This window comes from Typopeltis vanoorti, chromosome 19 (assembly GCF_054136105.1).
Source record: "Typopeltis vanoorti isolate ZY-2024b chromosome 19, IOZ_Tvanoo_1.0, whole genome shotgun sequence".
In the NCBI taxonomy this organism is placed as follows: Eukaryota; Metazoa; Arthropoda; class Arachnida; order Uropygi; family Thelyphonidae; genus Typopeltis; species Typopeltis vanoorti.
In genome coordinates, this window is record NC_143567.1 from 28956228 (window position 1) to 28977367 (window position 21140).

The 21140-nt window shown below is 36.2% G+C and overlaps 1 protein-coding gene across 1 annotated transcript in view; it reads left to right on the forward strand.

Moving 5' to 3' along the window:
• Nucleotides 1-21140, forward strand: part of Tango14 (transport and golgi organization 14) — a 59491-nt gene that overhangs the window by 777 nt on the left and 37574 nt on the right. Inside the window, exon 2 of the mRNA XM_090409434.1 lies at nt 5414-5542. Coding sequence (XP_090265560.1) covers nt 5414-5542 — 129 coding nt within the window. The remainder of the gene's footprint in view (nt 1-5413; nt 5543-21140) is intronic.

Sequence of the window (21140 nt, forward strand, 5' to 3'; positions counted from 1 at the left end):
TGCAGGAAGAGTCCAACACAATGGATGGATTCAGTAATGATGAGAAACCAAATGCATCTGGATGAACGCTGCTCCAGATGCAGCCTGTGATAGAGCCAGATGGAAATGGCAGCATTAGACCTAAATGGCCCAATGAACTGTTGAAGATTTATTTACTTGATCGGTTAACAATATCATTCATGCTACATATAACATACTATTTAACCAATGTTCAGTTGCTAGTTGTTAAGCACAATTATTCTGAACAGTAAAATATGACCTGAATAATTAGGACAGGAGTGAACATCAGTTATGTTGGTATATTTGTTTACTCTAGAATACAAAAGAAGACATTTAATTCACGTCAAGTGACCATGTATAGAAGCTGCAATTTTAATGGGAGCCATCTAGAAGTTATGTTTTTTTTAAAAAATGTATGTGTTATCAATATATAGAAATGATAGTGTTTGTGTATGATATCACATATGGCCAAACAGTAAACTGCCATGCGCTTTAGTGTTTATCTAATAAAACAAGCAATAATAATAGTTGTTTTTAAGTAAGTATTTTATTAACTTTAGATGGTATACATGAATGATACCTGCCAAGTGGTATCATTCATGTATACCATCTTTGAAAAATTTAATCATGTTAGATCTCTGAGTTGCTCGGTATATGAGAAATAAAATAACTAAATTATGTAAATTCACAGGAATTGAACAGTTAAGCTTTACTTAGTTTGAAAACTAAGCATATAAAGTTGTTGTTGTTATATTTTTACAAAATGATAAGCTATGAATATTGCAAAGAGTGTCCTGCGTTTGCCAACTTCCTAAGTTAAAAACAACTATGATTTGCATATTGTAGATAATCTTTTCTTTTATCTGAAAAAGGACATCTTATAGAATTTGATATCAGAAATTTATGATTATTTCATGTTATAAATTTATTTATCTTAGATGTCTGATTATTGTTGTATGGGAGTATCCGGGATACCAGTATTGGTATTTAGATCTGAGATGAGTACCTCCTAGCAGAGGAGAATACAGGCTACCATCATTTCCCCAAAGTGATCTATATCTGTGGGCTCATTCTATGGATGGTTTACCTGTTTTTGAGGGATGAAAACCAGAGTTCCCATAGTGTGTGGGGGGGATATACTCCACTTCCATATGAGACTGGCTAACTCACCTTTAGTTGAAAAGACCTGGCTCTTCACATCATGGATGGGAATCAAACCTAGGTCTTTCCAATCAAAGGGCTTTGTCTGTACAGACTGAGCTATGGAGGTTCCATTATTATGTTACATCTTCCATAGTCTTGGAGCTCATTGGAGACCATCCTACTCTGCATGAGCCACCATCTACACAGTACAGTCCACTATCTGCATCACATATACCAATAACTATGCAATATATTCGTCTGTTAATTACATGTAAATCAAATCACAACCTCAAACAAGTCTTTTGCCACAGAACAAAGAGTTCTCAGTCTCATGTCATTTGGTACTATAAGGGTGCCAAATAGGACAACTATGTCTTCTCTTTTATGACTTCTGTTCCTCCTTCCCATGGTCTAAATATTGCTTCAGTTCTCCTGATCCAAACACTTGCTCAGACCAAATAAAAATCCCTGGCAACTATTTTTAGTTCTCAAAAAATTGTCAATACGGTACAAGAAAAAACCATAAGTGGCTAAAGACAAACTCCAGCGGATCACTCTGCTTGCATCACGGCTTGCAAGAGCTGTAAAAGAATAATCACCAAATCCAAATCAGACTTTAAAAGGGCCAAATGCTACAAATTCACCTTTTGGTCTCTTGCTAAAAATGTTGGGTGCAACTTTTGTTCATCCAGGTTTTAGCCACTCTCACATCTGAATTGTAATGTCATCTCACCTAAAGACAAGGCTGACTTACTGGCATCACTCTTTTCCAATTATTGCATTGATGAAGGGAACTTTCTGGGAGAAGTTACCTCAACTGTATCGAGAATTGCTCTCTGCATGTTATCCATAATCTATTGCCAGAAAAAAATTCGAAGTATCCTTAATAACTTGAACAGAAACAAGGAATCATCCTGATGGTATCCCACCTATTATGTTAAAAACTTGTGCCCTAGAACTAACACCTATCCTGTATCGCCTATTCAATCTATCCTATTCAACTGGCATCTGCCTTGAAGCATGGAAACAGGCCCACATTCGGCCCATCCCATAGAGAGATGATAAAAGTCGACCATCCAATTGTTGTCACTTCTGTTCTCTCTAAAAATTATGGAGAAAATCATCAACAACAAACTCCTTAACCACCTACCAACTAATCAGTGACCAGCAATACAGATTCTCCTGTTTGTGATCTGCAGTCAATCTTCTGGACTCAAGCCATGGAAAAATTCATAGCATCTTGCATAGTTGTTGTTGACATTTCATAAGCACTGATTGGTATAATAAATTTAGTTTAATCCTTTATCCAAGTATCTTCAGGGCTGGGATAAGGTGGTACAACACCAGGGCAACTCATTGCAAAGGTGGAGCAAGCTACCAACAATCCTGTCTCAGTATCTCCTATAATGCAAAACACATCTCCTTGCAGATATGTCTCATGTTATGCATTAAGGGAAGGGCTACTACCCAGACTAGTTTAGACCTTTATTGAGGTCTCTTCAGTGGGAGCCAGGCCCAAGTTGAGATACCAGGCAGAAGCATATGTCTCATGTTATGCATTAAGGGAAGGGCCACTACTCAGACTAGTTTCGACCTTTATTGAGGTCTCTTCAGTGGGAGCCAGGCCCAAGTTAAGATATTAGGCAGAAGCATTAGCAGGTCATCTCTACCTATGTTGTTGTACCACCTTACCCCAGTCCTGAAGATACTTTCAGGTGCAAACTTTGTTTGCTCACACTTGGATAAAGGATTAAACTAAATTTATTATACTCTAACCAAGTGAAAAATAAACTTTTTCAACATCTTTCTCTAAATCCAGAGTAATTTATTAAAAAAGGGTGCACACTATTTGGCAACTCCTATAGGTAGAGATGACCTGCTAATGCTTCTGCCTGGTATCTCAACTTGGGCCTGGTTCCCACTGAAGAGACCTCAATAAAGGTCTAAACTAGTCTGGGTAGTGGCCCTTCCCTTAATGCATAACATGAGACATATCCGCAAGGAGATGTGTTTTGCATTATAGGAGATCCTGAGACAGGATTGTTGGTAGCTTGCTCCACCTTTGCAACGAGTTGCCCTGGTGTTGTACCACCTTACCCCAGTCCTGAAGATACTTTCAGGAGCAAACTTTGTTTGCTCGCACTTGGATAAAGGATTAAACTAAATTTATTATACTCTAACCAAATGAAAAATAAACTTTCAAGCACTGATTGGGTTTGGCACTGGGCCTACTCAGAAAACTACCATCCTATGGTTTGGCCTTTGCAACTGGATTGCAGCTTTCTCACTGGTGTCATGGTGGATAGTTTCCTCTCCTCAGATTTCCTTATCAATCCAGGAGTACCCCAGGATTCCCTTTCTTCACCCACTCTCTTCCTCTTGTATATAAATGACCTGTTCTCACATATTTCCAATCCTATCATAGCTTTGCTGATGACAGTACACTCCATTCTTCCTTTTCATTTGACAAACCTTATAATGCTCAAGTATAACAATCTCAAGATCTACCATGACAAATGTCCTGAACTCTGATCTCATAGATATATCATAATGGCACAACCTTGTAGACTTGAGTGCCATAAAACTTAGTTCTCTCTCTGATCTCTTGCAAGAAAAAGTTTGCATCCCTCCCCCATTACCGTAATATAGAGATATCCAAACACTATCAGATTTCTGTTCTTAGACTGACCTATACCCCAACCTTTCTTGGCATAAACACATTTCAACCATAGCTTCTACAGCTGGCAAAAAACTTGGTGTACTTCTTTTGCAAACACTACTTCACACTGCTAACTATACAAATTCCAAATCCACCGAACCATGGAATATTGTTCCCATATTTGGGGTGGTGCATCAGAATCCTCTCTAAGATTACTTGATTTTATCCAGAAAAGAGCAATCTTGTTAATTAATAATCCTTCTCTTGTGGACAGTCAGTTTCTGCCTTGTTTCTTCTATAGATACATTGATGGACAGAGTTCTGCTGAATTGCCCACTACTATTCTTCTGCTTTCTTCCAAAATCAGTAGATTAAGAGCTACTGCTAGCAACACACTTTTACAGTTCATCTTGAAACTCACTGAACCAACTTCACTGCCTTCTCGTTCATTCTATCTACTTCTGTTCTTTGGAACAGCCTTCTCTAAAGAATACAACCTTCAGTTGTTAAAAAAATTTCTCTGGCTTGTCTGCTTGTTTTACAGGAGTAAAAACAAGAAGAGAGAGAACGAAACCTTCTGCCTCTGTGTGGACTCACCCAATTAAAAAAAGCCCATATAAAAATTCTTCACATCACCCTGAGAATTGAACCTTTTTGTTTTCCAGTAGAAAGGCACATGTCCCATTGTTCTTCCAACTGTAATGCAAGGCACGACGAATTGGTGTGATGTAAAAACTATCCATTGAATATGATTATAATCCATAGGAAATGTTTAATAAATGCTTAAACTGGGATTTTTTCCAATTAAACATTTTGCTGCTTGCCTTGTTGGATGAGTTTGTAACTCATTCATACTACAAGGCAGGCAGTAAATTTTTTTTTTCTTCTATCTTATCAGATAGTGATTGTTCTTTTCTGCAAAATGTGGTGCAGCTACACTAAAGGAAATACTTGCTGAAGAAGGTACTCTGCCAAGAAGAGGGACAACTGCAAATTAAGCTGACCTTTATTGTATATTTTGTCTACACACGACACTTAGGTCTTGAGGCCATCTGTATGTGTTTTTTTTATTACAATAAAGTGTGAATTGCAGGTATCAAAAATGATACCTGCAATTTTTTTTTTTTTTAAATGACATGATTTGATATAAAGTTTATGTATTAACAAGATAGTCTAGATAAAGTTGAATGTATAAAGAAGAGTGTGACAATAATGGGATCTATGTTAATATCCAGTACGCAACTTGTATACAATAAGTTCTGTCCTTTTGTCTCTGTTTCCATGGTACATGTATTTTCTTATGGCTGGTTTTCATTGACCCACCCATGTATAACTGAACTTACAACACCATGCGACTGTACTTCACTTATTTGATGCTTCAATTATAAGAATTGTCTTATATTATAGAATTGTCTTCTCACCCTGATTGGATAAAACAGTACATTGCTATATTTTGAATAATAAATGATTTCAAGCTTCAGGTATTGTTCTCTCTTAAACCTTGAATGTGACAATATATTTTTGCAATGCACTAATGATAAGTTTAGATATTAAAGTAAAGCCATAAGAAAACTTGATATAATGGTAATAACCTAACATTAATTATTTTAGGTGCAGTGAAGAGCAACCAAAATGAATTATATGACCAGACATTGGCCTACAAAAGACAGTATCTCAGCAATGAAAATTCCAAATATAAAGTGACATTTGTCAGCTGCAAATCTGAAATTAATGAGCCAAGTGGGTATTTTATTTTCTCATAACAAAATTTTTGTGATTAGATGGTACATATGAATATTTAAGATGTTCAAGTTGCAGCACTTTCTTACATTGGAAATACAATTATATGGTATATCATTCTTCCCTTATGTTATATTCCACTGCTGAACTGTTTCTACAATATTAATTGCATATGCCAAAATAGAGTACATTTGGAATAAAAAAAGAAAACAATTTTATCTCATCATATTTTAAACATATTAAGTTCATTGGGCTGTGAGTAAATAACCTTGTTTATAAATTTCATTTAGTTTAATCATTTCTATCCTAATATATCTGCAATGACTGTAAACGTACCTGTTTTGCAGCAAAGAGTTTCTAAGAAGGAAAACCTTACCATCCATAACTGACTTGAATTGAAATAGCTAACAGAAACAGTGTTCTTATTTAACATTTAAATAATATAGCTTCTTATTTATAACTAATGTTTCTCTTCAACTCCTTCTGTTTTACGATCATTCCAAGTGAAACCAGTGAATATCAGAACCAAATAGTTTAACTTATACTACTATATAATACATATCACAGTTTTAAACATTTCAGTGGCAAAAAACATCAAGACCTTAAGTATTTTTAGCCACTCCAGACTAGTTACCTTTTGCTTGGGGGAGGGGAGTAAACCTGTATTAAATTCCTCTATAGATAGATAGATTTAAATCACATTTTCATATTAACAAAAGTGCTAGCATTAACTTCCTAAATTGACCAGTTTTCGAATTGAATGCGCACAACTATGATATATTAAGCAACTGTGGCACCCCACTGGCTGACACTTGACTGGAGAGATATTTGCCTAACTGATGAGCCAGCACAAAAATTTTGAAGTCCTTTGTATAAATAATACGTACAAAATTGAAAGAAATATATATTTTGATTTACCAGAATTCCTTGCTATGCCTATAACATTTGTATATTGGGTGCTGGATTTTTTTTTTTTTTTTTTTTTTTTTTTTTTTTTTTTTTTTTTTAACCACAAACTAGAATTTTAAGTTAATTTGTAAATTCAAAGAATGGAAAACTATTTTAGTTAGGAAGAGAAGATAACACCCACAGAGAAGAAGTTGCAGAATTAATCAGTGATCGCTTGCAGAACTCCATCTTAACCTTAGAACCACGTGATCCAAGAATTATAACAAATAAATTAAAAGGAAAAGAAAAGGATTTTTTCAAAATTTTCCACATTTATGCTCTAGATCAATCGCATGAAGATGAATAATGGGAGACTTCAGCACTAAGGTAGATTTTGACTCTGATCATGAATTACTAGTTGCAAAAATTAAGTTGAAATTTAAAAATCACAAACCAAAGACCTCGAGCACATTATTAACATAACAAAACTGAAAGATATAACTAAAAAAAACAACTACAAAAACATAATAGAAACAGAGTTAAAGAAAACATAGAAAATGGGCAGAGCAGTTATGGTAAATGCTGCAAGAACTGCTTAAACTTACAACAATTAAAGCAAATAAATGGATAACCACAGAAATTTTGGAAACTTTAGAAGAAAAAAAAAGCTGCAAAAAATACTCTAAACAGAGAAAATACAAGGAAAATAAGCAATCATTAGAAAAGACTGAAAAACAAAATAGAACATGGAGATCTGCTAAAAATGCTTGGTTAGAAGAAAAGCAAAAATGTATGAAGAAACCAATAAAAAGAATGATAGCAAGACTCTATATAAAAGAATTAACATAAACAGACCACTAAAAATAAAAATTTAAAACTAGAGCAATTCAAGAGATTAAAAAATTTGGAAAGAATATTATCAGATACTTTTCTAGAAGGAAGAAGACTGGAAAAACACAAAGAGACAAAGATAAAAAGCACCATTCATAATTATTATTATTATTATTTCGGACAACTCCAGGGAGTCCTTAGACTCATCGAGGGAAGCCCTAAACATGTCCACACCACTATACGACATTCTCACAGTATCTATTATACCTTGCCTTGAACTCGCTCACCGTCATAGCACCCACAACAGACTCTGGCAGCTTATTCCACTCATTTACCACTCTAAAAGTAAAGAACCCAGGTTTAACACCCCTGCTAACTACACTCTTGCCCAGCTTCCATAGGTGTCCCCTAGTTCTCCCACTACCAGTCCTGATCTCAAAAATATCCTCTGAATTAATCGTATAGAATCCATTTAGCAATTTGAATGTCTCAATCATATCTCCCCTTTTCCGCCTATCAACTAGTTTCTGCAACCCACAGATCTTCACCTTGTTCTCATAGGGTTCATTCCATAGACCTGCTATCGTCTTAGTCACTCGCCTCTGGATCCTCTCCACCTCCTCCCCATCAAGAAGGAACTGAGGTGACCAAATCTGGGTACAGTAGTCGAGATGAAGTCTTATCAAGGCTCGGTACAGAGGTACAATAACTTGCTTGTCTCTGCTCGTCAAGGTATTTTTCAACAACCAAGTGAGTTGATGAGCTGATTTAGCTACTTTTGCAATGTGCCCCCAAAACTTCATCTCCCTATCCACCAACACTCCCAAGTCCCTGGCCTCATCAATCTCTTAGAGTACAGTTCCACCAATGTGGTATACTGCTGATTATCTTTTCACCCCAAAATGCATAACCTTACATTTTGTCACATTAAATTGACATCATTCTCCTTAGCCCAGAACTCCAATCTATCTAAGTCATCCTGCAAGACATTGACATCTTCTGCATTCACTATCACCCTACCTAACTTTGCATCATCAGCGAACAAATGAACTGTTCCACTTAGATCCTTCCCTATATCGTTAATGAACAGATTAAACAGCAGTGGTCCAAGAACAGAACCCTGTGGCACACCACTAGTCACAGGCCGTCTTTTGGACTCTACTTTTGAATAAACTACTCTTTGATATCTCTCCATCAACCACCAACCTATCCATCTCACCAACCCTATATCCATTCCCATATGTTGTAGTTTACGGATTAGAATTCCATGTGGTATCCTGTCAAACGCCTTTGCCAGGTCCAGCAGTATCACTGTAAACTCATTTCCCTTATCCAGTTCAGCCGTCACCTTGTTATAAAACTTGAGCAAGTTACTGAGGCATGATCTACCCTTCAGAAAGCCATGCTGTCCCCTATACAGTATCTCATTTTCATCAATCCATTCCTGTATTTTTCCCTTGACTACTTTCTCCAAGACCTTGACAACGACTCTTGATATGCTGATCGGTCAGTAATTTGCAACCATAGTCTTGGATCCTCCTTTATGCAGTGAAACTATTTTCTCCGCTTTCCACACCTTCAGGACTAAACCGGACCCGAGACTCAAATTAAACAACATGGTCAAGGGCGCTGATAATTCCTTAGTCACTTCACGCAAGATCCGTGCCGGTATACCATCCAATCCCACAGATGTATTCACATTATGGTTCTGTAATAGACTATTCACCTCCACTTCATCACAATTCCCGTATAAACTAATGGTTCCTTCATTTTTTTCAATGTCACAACCTGGATGATATACTTTTGCAAAGTGCGCGCTCAGTAACTCCACTATGTCGACTGATTCAGTGACCTCCTTACCATCGTCATTCCTTAAAATTATTTTGCTGTTTACAGTTTTTTCTTGCTTGCAGCATATTGAAAGAACTGTTTGGAATTCTCTTTTGCTTGCATAGCTAGTTTCCTTTCATAATCCGCTTTTGCTTTTTTTACCATACTCGTTACCCTTCTGGCCTGCACTTTATACCGTTCGTGTGCATGCAGGTCATCCCTTTCTTTAAATTCCCTCCACAGTTTTTTTTTTTTTTTTTTTTTTTTTGTGCAGCTCAAGCTTAATGGTGTTATTCATCCATTTAACCCCTACTTGTTTTATTATTCAGACCCTAGGTATACAATCAGCCATAACCTCCTGTAAATGCTCCTTGACCACTTCCCATGCTCTGTCGACATCCAGCCCTTGCAGTTGTACATGCCATGGCACTGATCCAAGCAATCTCCTAAGCTTGTCATACTTGGCAGCATGGTAATTCCACATATACCCTGTCTTAATTGAAAATTCCACACCTTTAGCCACCTCCCAGGTCAAGACCTTATGATCACTCTCACCAGTAGGTGGCAACATGGTCATATTCATTACAGTCAAATTCTGAGATGCTAGTACCAGGTCAAGCACTCTCACACCCCTAGTATTTTCAATTACATGCTGTCTCAAATAGTTATCCCTTAATAATTGAATAAAATCCATTTCCTTCCTCACATGTGTCCTCTCCTCCTTCCAATCAATGTTACCATAGTTGAAATCCCCCATAATAATTACCCTCCTTCCGCTCATTTCATCAATTTGTTTATGCATACCATCTCCACCATCTATTCACCCAACTATATATTTTATTCTGCCAGTCTCAATCTAACACCAAATAGCCTCAAATGAGCTCCTTTCACTATCTTGCAATACAACTTCAATTCTCCTTGGCTGCAGTTCATCAGCTATCATCAATAACACCCTCCCATCATTTTATTCTCTCTGTCCCTCCTAAACACACTATAACCTACATTCTATCCCACTAACTATATCATCTTCAGTCAGCCATGTTTCACTAATGCCAATAACCTGTGGCCAAGAAGAGCCAATCAAGGCCAAAAATTCTTCCTTCTTGTTCCTAATACTCCTGGCATTAGTATACATGAAATGCAGTGATCCCTTTGTCCCATGCCTATCTTGATGCGTTATTCTAAATCTCCCATTCCCATTTTTTTTCCTTAATGCTGGCTCGGGTACATTATATACATTCTTACACTCAACTGTTTCACTGATGTCTGCATATCCACTCTCCCCCCCCCCCTTGGTAGTTCTAGTTTCCCTGGTTCTGCACATCCATTTTCACTTCATTCAGCAACACTTTTTCCAGTCTCCGCACACCAAGTCCATTCAAATGCAGGCCATCCATCTTGTATAAGTCCTTTCGCCCATCAAACTCATTCCACACCACAACCTGCACATAATGTCATTTGTTATTATGGCCCTCCTTCTAAACTCCTCTCTGTCATACCGTGGCAACGGACTCTCCATTCTAACTCTGTCACTCTTTTCTTTCGATACCTTTAACAATACTTTCAAGTCCTCTCTCATAAAAAATTTATCACCTTTCAATTCATTCGTACCTGCCACAATTATTAATTCTTTCATCCTCTGTTTTTGCACTCTAATACTCTCACTTACGTTACACTCCCATCTATCACTCCTCTTAATAACGAGTCACCATACAACACTCTTTCCTTCATTTCAGAAACTCTCCCACTCTTACGCTGTTTATTTATGTTAGCCGAATCACTCTGGAAAGAGTTTTGCAGGTGCTCTAATTGCCTTCGCATTTTGTATCACTGCATGCGATCTCACTTCCTACAAATAATTCCTAATTTTTTTTATCATTCAAACCATTTTCTCCCTCTGTATAGTTTCTTTCACTCTTTCTTAAATCACCGCTCCCATTGCCATCTTGTACATCGCAATTCCCTATCAAGCCACTATTTTCACTCGCATTCTAGCTTTCTTCGACCATAACTGTCTCACAACCTGACACCTACTTCAAATCCTCACTTTGCTTACACTTTCTGCACATTCTCCCACCACTATCACTTTCAATCCAAACTCCAGCCTCATTCGGGAATGCATACATCCCACACACACATCACATTGGACAAACTCTCTCACATTATAGTTGAACAATGGCATCGTATTTTTGGACGCCATTATCTTACGTCGCATTACCGCCATATTCAAATCTATGAAACGTATCTTTAAATACTAAATTAAATAATGGAATTCACACCAAAATCACACAGACACAACAAGCTACCAAAACTAGACAATATTATGTTATGATTTTAACCTATATTCTAATTTTCACTCAAAATTATACTTAGCTTTCGGGAGCTCTCTGAAAACACGACTGACCGTCTAGCCCTCTAGCGGGCTCTAATATAATAAAAGAAGAAATATTTGAATGGAATAAACCAAATGAACTACCTGAGTCATCTGGTTATGATAAACTTCCTACTGAACTATAAAACTGGAAATATGGTGGCATAGCAGCCATCAGCTTCCTGCTTAAACTTTTTAACCAAATACTATATACTAGTGAAATTCCAGATGACTGGAAGACAGGTATCATAATACCAATTCTCAAAAAGGGTTATAAACAAAGATGTGTAAATTATAAACCCATAACTATAAAATCTTCACACACATTATTCAAAATAGAATCCAGACTTTAATGAATGAGACAGTAGAAGATCAAGCAGGATTCAGACCTAGAAGGTCTGAATCCTGCTTGTTGAGAGGTGGGATTGGACAATATTACAGCTGAAGATGTAACAGAAGTCTTAGAGAGCCATGATAAACCGCTTTCCAATGAAGATTGCTTGATCTGCTTAATCTATTATAGACAATATTTTTACACTTAATATCCTTATATCAGTATATAGTATACAGTATATGCTATATCAGTATATAGGCATACAACTTACCTATATACTGCAGTTTTATTGACTTCAAACAAGCATTTGAATCCATTGACAGGAATAAAATGATAAACATCTTAAAATCTATGACTAGATTTAGAACTACAAACCTTTATTACAAACACACCACAGCAACTGTCAAATCCAATAAAATAAAAACAGACAAATTTAAAGTAGAAAAAGGAGTCGTGCTGGATTGCCCACTCTCGCCAAATTTATTTATTATCTATCTCGAAGAAATATGCAAATCTACAACCGAAGTACCAGGTCTACAAATATCAAATATGCAGATGATATTATTATTCCTACAGAATCTAAAGAACAATTAAAAAAAAAAAACCAATAAAAATTTTAAATGAAGAATGCAGAACTTTTGGAATGAAAATCAATGTAAGCAAAACTAAACCAATGAAAATACGAAGAGATGAGGAAAAAATTTCAATAAACTTAGAAAATCACATACTTGAACAAGTAAAGTAATTTATATATCTTGTCAGTCTCATTACTCACAACCTCAACAACACAGAAACAGTAAAATACAGACAGCAAGTGCAGATGTTGCAGTAACGGCTGCTTTTCCTAAAGAATTTCAAGATTGTGTAGAACAAGGATTATCCTCCTGATCTCATTTTTAATGTTGATGAGACTGGGCTCTACTGGAAAAAATTGCCTTCATATACTGTGAAGAACGTTCCAATCCAGGTTTTAAAGCCGCAAAAGATAGACTTGTGCTTTTATTGGGTGCAAATGTCTCTGGAACTTTGAAGGTTAAACCAATATTGGTGTACCATTCACAGACACTACGCTCCTTCAAGGGTCTAAAAGCCATGCTGCCAATCTATTGGAAATGGAACAAGAAAGCTTGGGTTACACAAGATGTTTTTTATAGATTGGTACACAAATTATTTTTATCCTACCCTGCTTCGCTTCTCTGAAGAAAATGATTTGCCAGCCAAGGCATTGCTTCTCTTGTATAATGCTCCTGGACATCCACAAAACCTTGAAGTAAGAACATCATTAGATGTCAAGGTTGTTTACGTTCCTCCAAACACAACATCGCATTTGCAACTGATGGATCAGGGGATTATATTAATCTTCCAAGCCTATTACCTCCGTATAACATTTATGGAAATGGTAAGAATCTTGGACATTCAGGAAAGACTATTGGCAGTCATTCAATATTTTGAAGGGCATTAACAACATCAAGGCAGCTTGGAATGACGTGTCAGCAAAGTGTTTAAAAGGAGTATAGTGAAAACTTCTTCCAGCATTTATGCACGACTTCGAGGAATTAGAACAAGAGGAGAATGTTATTGAAGACGTTACCAGGCTTGCTCGAGAGGTGGGATTGGACAATATTACAGCTGAAAATGTAACAGAAGTCTTGGCGAGCCATGATAAACTGCTTTCCAGTGAAGACTTAAAAGAATTAGCCGAACAATTAAGTCAACATCCAAAGGAGGAGAAAGAAAACGAAGAAGGTCCTCTGAGAGATATAAAAACAGCCGATTTATAGTGTATCCTTGCAAGCATAGAGACATTGACTGATGAACTCTGCGAAATGGACCACGATTAGGAACAGAGTGCAAACGTAAAAAGGAGGGTAATCGCATCTGTTCGACCTTACACTGAACTCCTTAAAGAAAGAAAAAGAAAATCTAGGCAGTTAACACTGGATACATTTTTTCTAAAAAAATACAGGTGATCCGAAACCAGGAACTTCAACATAGAAATATGTAATGTCTTTTCGAAGTTTCATATTTTTTGTATATAATTTTGTTTTGTTTTCGTTATTATTAATTTTATTTTAACATTATGTATGTATATATACATATGTATTATCAAATATATATGTAATGTATTATTAAAGTTTTAAATATATATGTAATGTATTATTAAAGTTTTAAATATAATAATGTTACACATACTTCATGTGCATATTTTTTGACTGTGCAGAACATTATTTTGTACTTCCCGTTAAAATTTGTTTTACGCCCATTTTTTCAGGAACGGAAGTGAGGCATAAACTGAGGGCTGCCTGTATAGTCTTGAATGGAATCATTGGAGGAAGATTATCAGGAGGTAGACCAAAAAAGAATTTGGCTATAGTCTTTGAAGTAAAGGTGACAATTATGGAGCTTCAGAGAGATGACAGAAAGGTCAGAGATGGAACCAAATGGCAAAGATTTGCACATAGGAGACTCAACCCATCATCTGACAGATGAAAAAGAATAACTTGTGAAAGTACAAGCTATGTCACTGCTTGATATTATGTTTTTTCTTATTTACCTGCTTACCTCAGCAGGAAATTGCATGGCGGTTCACTAGCTGACAAATAAGTAGTGTTTCTTATTATACAAATACATAAGTCTTTCGTACAGAGGATAATGACTGACTTGACCAATAGATGGCACTACAATCTTTATTGAAGTGCATTAAAATCTTGTATTAAGCCAGCAAAAGATTTCTGAATAGATTCAGGCTATTAGGATGGAAATAGATAACTCATTACCACACAGGAGATAATCATGTTTACTTTGACTAATTCAGACAGTATGACATATAGAAAGTAGCTGGCCTGATTGACTGAATGGTCAGCATATTCACTCTCCAACAGGTGCTGGGTTCGAATCTCACCATGGGCATGGATGTTTGGGATTGTATTTGGGTGGGGGTTGAACTTCATCACTCAGTATGAGACCACCACCACTTTTGTTATTGGAGGCCTGAAGTGACTTGAAAAGAGTTCCATGCGTGGTCTCTATGGCAGTTTCCAGACTGTAGCTCAGTGGAAGTGGTGTTTGCACTCCTCAGCATGAAACTGCCTGAAGTAAAAGCATCATGAGTTTGATTTTAGTTGCCGACTAGTGGAACTGTTTCTATGCATTTTTTCGACCAGTTCCTGAGTTAGTAGATCTCTAGCATGAGCAAGCAGGTTTTTTTTTTCCTCCTAAAAACTCAAGTTTCTTGAGTCAACGGGTCATCATCCCGTAGACTCAAGAAAATTGATCGTAAAACCCACACTATTTTCAGAGATTTAAAAATATTGTGTTAGGTACCACGAGATGGCGACACTTGTTAGTCGCCTCTTCGTTGCATGTCGCTTAATTAGTGATAGCCTTGGGCCCACTATCTCTGATTGGCTATCAGTGGAGATTGAACTGCTCACTCAGTCTCCAAAAAGTTAGGGCTAAAATGATCTCACCTACTCCCTATAAGGGAATAAAAGGCATTAGCTGATTTTTAGAAGGAAAAAAAATAATCCTTAGTCTATTCACAGTACAATTCATGTGCTATAGATTTGTGGGTGGGAACCACATAAAACTGTATTCAGACAATCAAAGAGTGTACAGATTCATTAGATAGTCTGATCAAGAAGTATGAATGGCTAATGAATAAATCATGTTCATATAATAATAAGAAAAAGTTAATATTTTGTTTATTTGATTTTCATCATCAAATTCCTGCCATGTACCCATAAGGGGTGTACAAGATATGATAGTACTACATGAAAAAATTATATCATTACTAACTTCCTATCTACAATTTTCCTCCAAATCAGTCTGTTACTTGTCAAGATTCCAACATTATCAGATCTTATATTTCTATCGTCTAGGCACTTTGTACCGTATCAATCCATCTATATCTTGGTCTTCCACTGGGTCGTTTTGCTGCCAACCTGGTAGAGAACGCTTGTTTTGCTAATCTTTCCTCGCCCATTCTGTTTAGATGACCATACCACCTGAGATTAGCTCTGCTAACGCATTCCTGGATGCTGACAATGGAGAGTTCTTTCCTAATATGATATTGCCATTGATGCCATCTGTTCACGGCTATAATCTTTCTCAGGACTCTCATATCTGCGGCTTCTAGTCTTTGGTCAAGTGTTTTACTTCTGACCCAGCTCTCAGATCCATAAGTTAAAACTGGTTTGAATACTGTCTTGTATACAGCTAATTTAGTGTTCTGACTAATTTCTCTCTTATTCCATATGAATTTATTCAATTGACTTCCCACCATACCAGTTTTGCTGATTCTGTTGTCTATTTCTATATTTAATTTACCATCTTCAGTAAAAAATCGTGCCTAAGTAGCTGAAATGTTTTACTTGTTCCACAGGTTCTCCATTCACAACACAGTTGACATTTTCAATGATTCTGCCTATTTTCATTGCCTTTGTCTTTTTATTGCTGACCTTCATACCATATCTATTACAACAGCTATTCAATTTAGTCAGAGAATCTTGCAGACTTGTAGCGGATTTATTTAGAAGTATAACATCATCCGCATAAAGCAAAGAGCTGACATTAACATCTCCAATTTTGATATCATGTTTAATACCACTTTCCTTCATAATGTGATCCATATAGATAATGAATAACAGAGGGGATAATGTACATCCTTGTTTCGCACCAGATTTAACATTAAACCATCTTCCTGTACTTCCTTCGATTCCAACTGCTGACTTACACCTCAAATGAAGACTAAGTATTGCTTGATATAATGCCCCATTGACACCACATAACTGTAGCATATTGAATAGCTTCTCTCTTGGCACCTTGTCATATGCCTTTTCCAAATCGACAAAACTTAAATACAGATCTTTGTTATATTCCCATGCTTTCTCAACTATTTGTCGTAAAGTGAAGATCTGAACCTGACAGCCTCTATTTGGCCTGAATCCAGCTTGTTCTTCACCAAGCTTTTCTTCCACAATTCTTCTCAACCGTTTCTCAAGTATACTTGCATAGATCTTGCCAGGAACACTCAGTAGGGAAATACCTCTGTAATTCTCGCATTCGGTTTTGTTTCCCTTTTTATATACGGGTACTATGAGAGCTCTACTCCAATCATCAGGAATTCGTCCCTCTGTCCAGGCTTTCTGAACTATGCAGTGCAGCCACTGTAAGACTCTTTATACCACCATACTTCAGCATTTCTGGTCGAATATCATCTACTCCAGCTGCCTTTCCACATTTCAAGCCTTTGATGGCTTTTTCTACTTCAAGTATGGATATGTATTCCTGACTGCATGCCTGGTCAGTGTTTTTTATCACCATGCTGTCATCACTGCTTGTTTCATTTAGCAGTTTTTCAAAGTAATTACTTCATACTTCAAGGATATCTTTTTCTCCCGTTTTCATGTCACCTTTATCATCTCTAACTCTTTTTACAACACTCTTTCCTCCATTCCTAAGCTTCTTCAACAACCTCCAGAATATTTTGCCACCTTCTTAATATTTATTTTCTATATTCTTGCCAAAGTCCTCCCATGACTTTTGTTTAGCTAGTTTTACACAGTGTTTAGCATTCTTGCATTTGTCTCTATATTCTCTAAGAGCACAAGCTGACTTATTTGCCAGGAACTTTTGATATGCTTTCTTCTTTTCCTTCACTGCCTCTTTAACTTCCTGTGTCCACCAGGGAGTTTTGATTTTTTTATCCTTGCAGACAACCTCACCACATGCCTCTCTGGCAGAATCAATGTTTTCTTCAGAGTTTGTCACTGAATCTCCAAGGTTTGATTCCTGTTCTCAAACTCTTTCATTTTTTCTTCAATAATCTTTGTGTATTTTAGTCTACGGTTCACATCTGAGAGCTGCTCAACTTTTATTCGCTTTAAAACTTTCTTACATGTTATTCTTTTCAATATGAAATTTAATTTTATCCTGCTCAAGACTAAATAGTGATCACTTCCAATTTCAAATCCTCTGTACACTCTAGTGTCCTGCACCAGGGAGAAAACATCCCTATCAACAATAACATAGTCAATGAGACTTTTCTTAATCCTAGTCTTCTCTCCATGTGAATTTGTGCACATTTTTATGTTGAAACATGGTGTTAGTAATAACCAGTCCATGTCCTGAGCAGAAATCCCACAGATATTTGCCATTGTTATTAACTTTGCTCTTTTCTCCAAATTTTCCCAAAATATTTTTGTATGTCTGACAATCATTTCCTACTCTGCTATTTAGATCCCCAACAAGGACCAACTTTTCCTTTTTCATTGTGTCAGTTGCTTTTTGTAAAGCCTCAAAAAATTCCTCCACTTCTACCTTAGTAGCACCTTCTGTGGGACCATAGGCACAAATAAGTCTCATTGTCCAGTTCCTCATTTTCATATTTGCCCACATTACTCTACTTGAGACTGACTGCCATTCAAGAAGATTAGCCTCATATTTTGTGTTGAATACTATGGCTACTCCTTCTTTTCCTTGATTGTCATTGCCTGAATATAACATTTTGTATTTATTGCTCAGAAGGATCTTACCAGTTTTGGTCTTTTTTTTTTTTTTTCGGTCACACCTATTATGTCGATCTGGTACTTATCTAATTCCTCAGCTAGCTCCATTTCTTTGCCATTCAGGCTTCTTACGTTGATAGTACCGATCTTTAACTCTGGTGATGTTGAGTTGGGGTTTGTTTTCAGATTTGTTCCAGTAGCTGACTTTTCATTGTTCGCCCTGGTTCCCTGGCGAAAACAACGGGGGGCCCTTGTTTAACCGGGCGATGCCCTAGCCGGCATGAAATTTTGTCATGTTGTACAATCATTTTTTATTTTGGTTTAACCAATATGAATACAATTTGGTCGGCTAAATCCCAAATTTGCCAGCCCATTCTCGTTCGTTCAGTATCCAAGTAGATACCCAACAGGGTGCACCACGAGAAGGTGAGGATTGGACATTAGGTCAGAAGCCCTGGTCGGTTCTCCGCATTCCTTTAAAGGCTATGTGGAGGTCTCGTCTCAGTTATACAGCTTTGACTCTTAAGCACCCCTTATTTGATTTTTATCCCATTAACTAAAGGATCATAACTTCATTGTTAAACAAAAGACACTTAATTTTATCATCACCCAAACTGGATGCATATTGTACTACATATCTGATTTAGAAGAGGCAGTTTCAGTTGTCTTCCTTGCCTCATTAAGTATGTCCTCCACTGTCTTCTGAAGGATGTCCATTAGAAATGGGTATCCTTCTTCAGAATAATATAATATATCTAATATTATTCACTAATGCAGTAGCTAATAAGTGCACTAATGCAATAGTTACTGCTAGTCTAATTGGTTGAATGGCCCAACCAGCAGGCTTTAGGTTCAAATTCATGGGCATGAATAACTTTAGGTAGTTATTCATGAATAACTTTAGGTAGTAGATGAATTTCATTGCCTGGTGTAAAACTATCACTTACTTGTCAAAGGCCTGAAGTGACTTGAGAAAGGTCCTATATTTGGTCTCTAGAGCAGGGTTCTGGAATTACTTAATCCTTAACCCATCTACAGTGCTAATGCCATTGTACTAAAATTTCAAATTTTCCAAGCATATGAAAATGTTTTTGGGAAAAATTGGAGAAAAGGGTAAAACTAATAATAATGAGTACTTGCTGGATTTCTGTATAGGATATGGACAAATTCATCACTAACCAAGTTCATCATGTAGATGTGCACACATTCATGTGAAGAAAAAGCACAGGAAGGTCTTAAACCATCATCATCAACAATATTGTCCAATATCCTCACGTTGGTTAAGGATACAAGAGCATACAGGAGATTTGAAATTGGAAGCAAATCATCACTTCAAGTTTCGCATTTTAAGCAGGATAAAAAATGAATATCATATTGTATAGAAAAAAAATGTGAAGTTTTTATAAAAAATTAAAGTTCAGCAGCTTCTACTAAAAAATTTTTAAAAAAGTTAAAAAAAAACATACAAACATTTAAGTGTTAGTGGCAAACTCTGACGAAAACAGTTTCTGCTAGGGAGGAATGTTGCGAAAATTGTCTACAAGAATAGAAAAATCAGAATTCCATGGTTATTGTCAAGAAGTTAAAGATAGTCCTGGAAAGAAGGAAGTATATCAAGTCTCTAGCAAGCAAGTTCTGGCAAATACCATAAGAAATAGAGAAAAATGTAAGAAAGTGAAATAATATAGAAGATAAATATCACGAAGGTATCAAAATGTTGTGGAGACTATTGAAAAAGTTTAGAAACAGAGGAAAGAGATAGCAAATAAAAAAAATCATGTAGGTATTCCAGATATCTGAAGTAATTACTTTGAAATATTGTTAAATGATTGAAGCGTGACATTACACAGGTAGAAAATATTCAGTAGGAATGCAATCAGGAAATCACAGTACTTGGAAAGAAGTCAATGAATGCCTCCATGAACACGATGCATCGTGCCACATAATGAGTGGCATGTTTGTGACTGGTATAAATTACATGAATATGATGCTCTCAGGTCAGTACAATTTTGTCAGGATGGAATGGCTGCAAAAAGGGAGCTGACGGAGTTGCGATAGGATGCCATTCTGCAGGCTTATTTGTTCAGCAAATTGGACCATCCCAGGTCAACAATCGGTGATACCGTACTGAGATGGAAGCATAGGATGTCAATTGCTACTTGCAGTGGATGACCCATCACACTTGCTGAATATGACTGTAGGGTACTATGAAGGATAATATGTAAAAAAAAAAAAAAAAAGTGCAAGACCACTGCCCTAGACAATGAATTCATCTCTCACCTAAAGACAAGTTCATCAGGTTGGAGATGAATTAAATTAAATTCATCTCCTGCTTTTGATAACACAAATACTATCTTTTTGAAAATTGAGTAAGGCTATAATTTCTGATAAATTCAGATTGTTATTCCAGCAACCAATCAACACAGTTATGTTAGTAGTATTCTAAATATAATTTTTCCCAAGGTCATTATTTGAGCCTTTTCTATATGGATAATTTATTTAGCTTCATAAAATAAACTGGTTATTTTATGAAGCTAAATAAATTTTATTATTTTAAAATTTTATAAAATAATAATAAATAATTATTTAAAAAAAATAATGTTAATTTTATAAAATAAACATAAAAAAATTTTAAATAAAATACTGTTTTTTGAAATGTAATAAATATTGCTTATTTGATTTCTTTTGCATTGAAGTAACTACTCTGAAACAGAAGCTCAGCTTGGATTCTAACCATCTGTGCATTTCATAATTATCAGGCATCCATTTTTATTGTGCAATTCCCTTCCTCCATCTGTAATGTTTGTCATTGAATCCATTATCATAACACTAAAT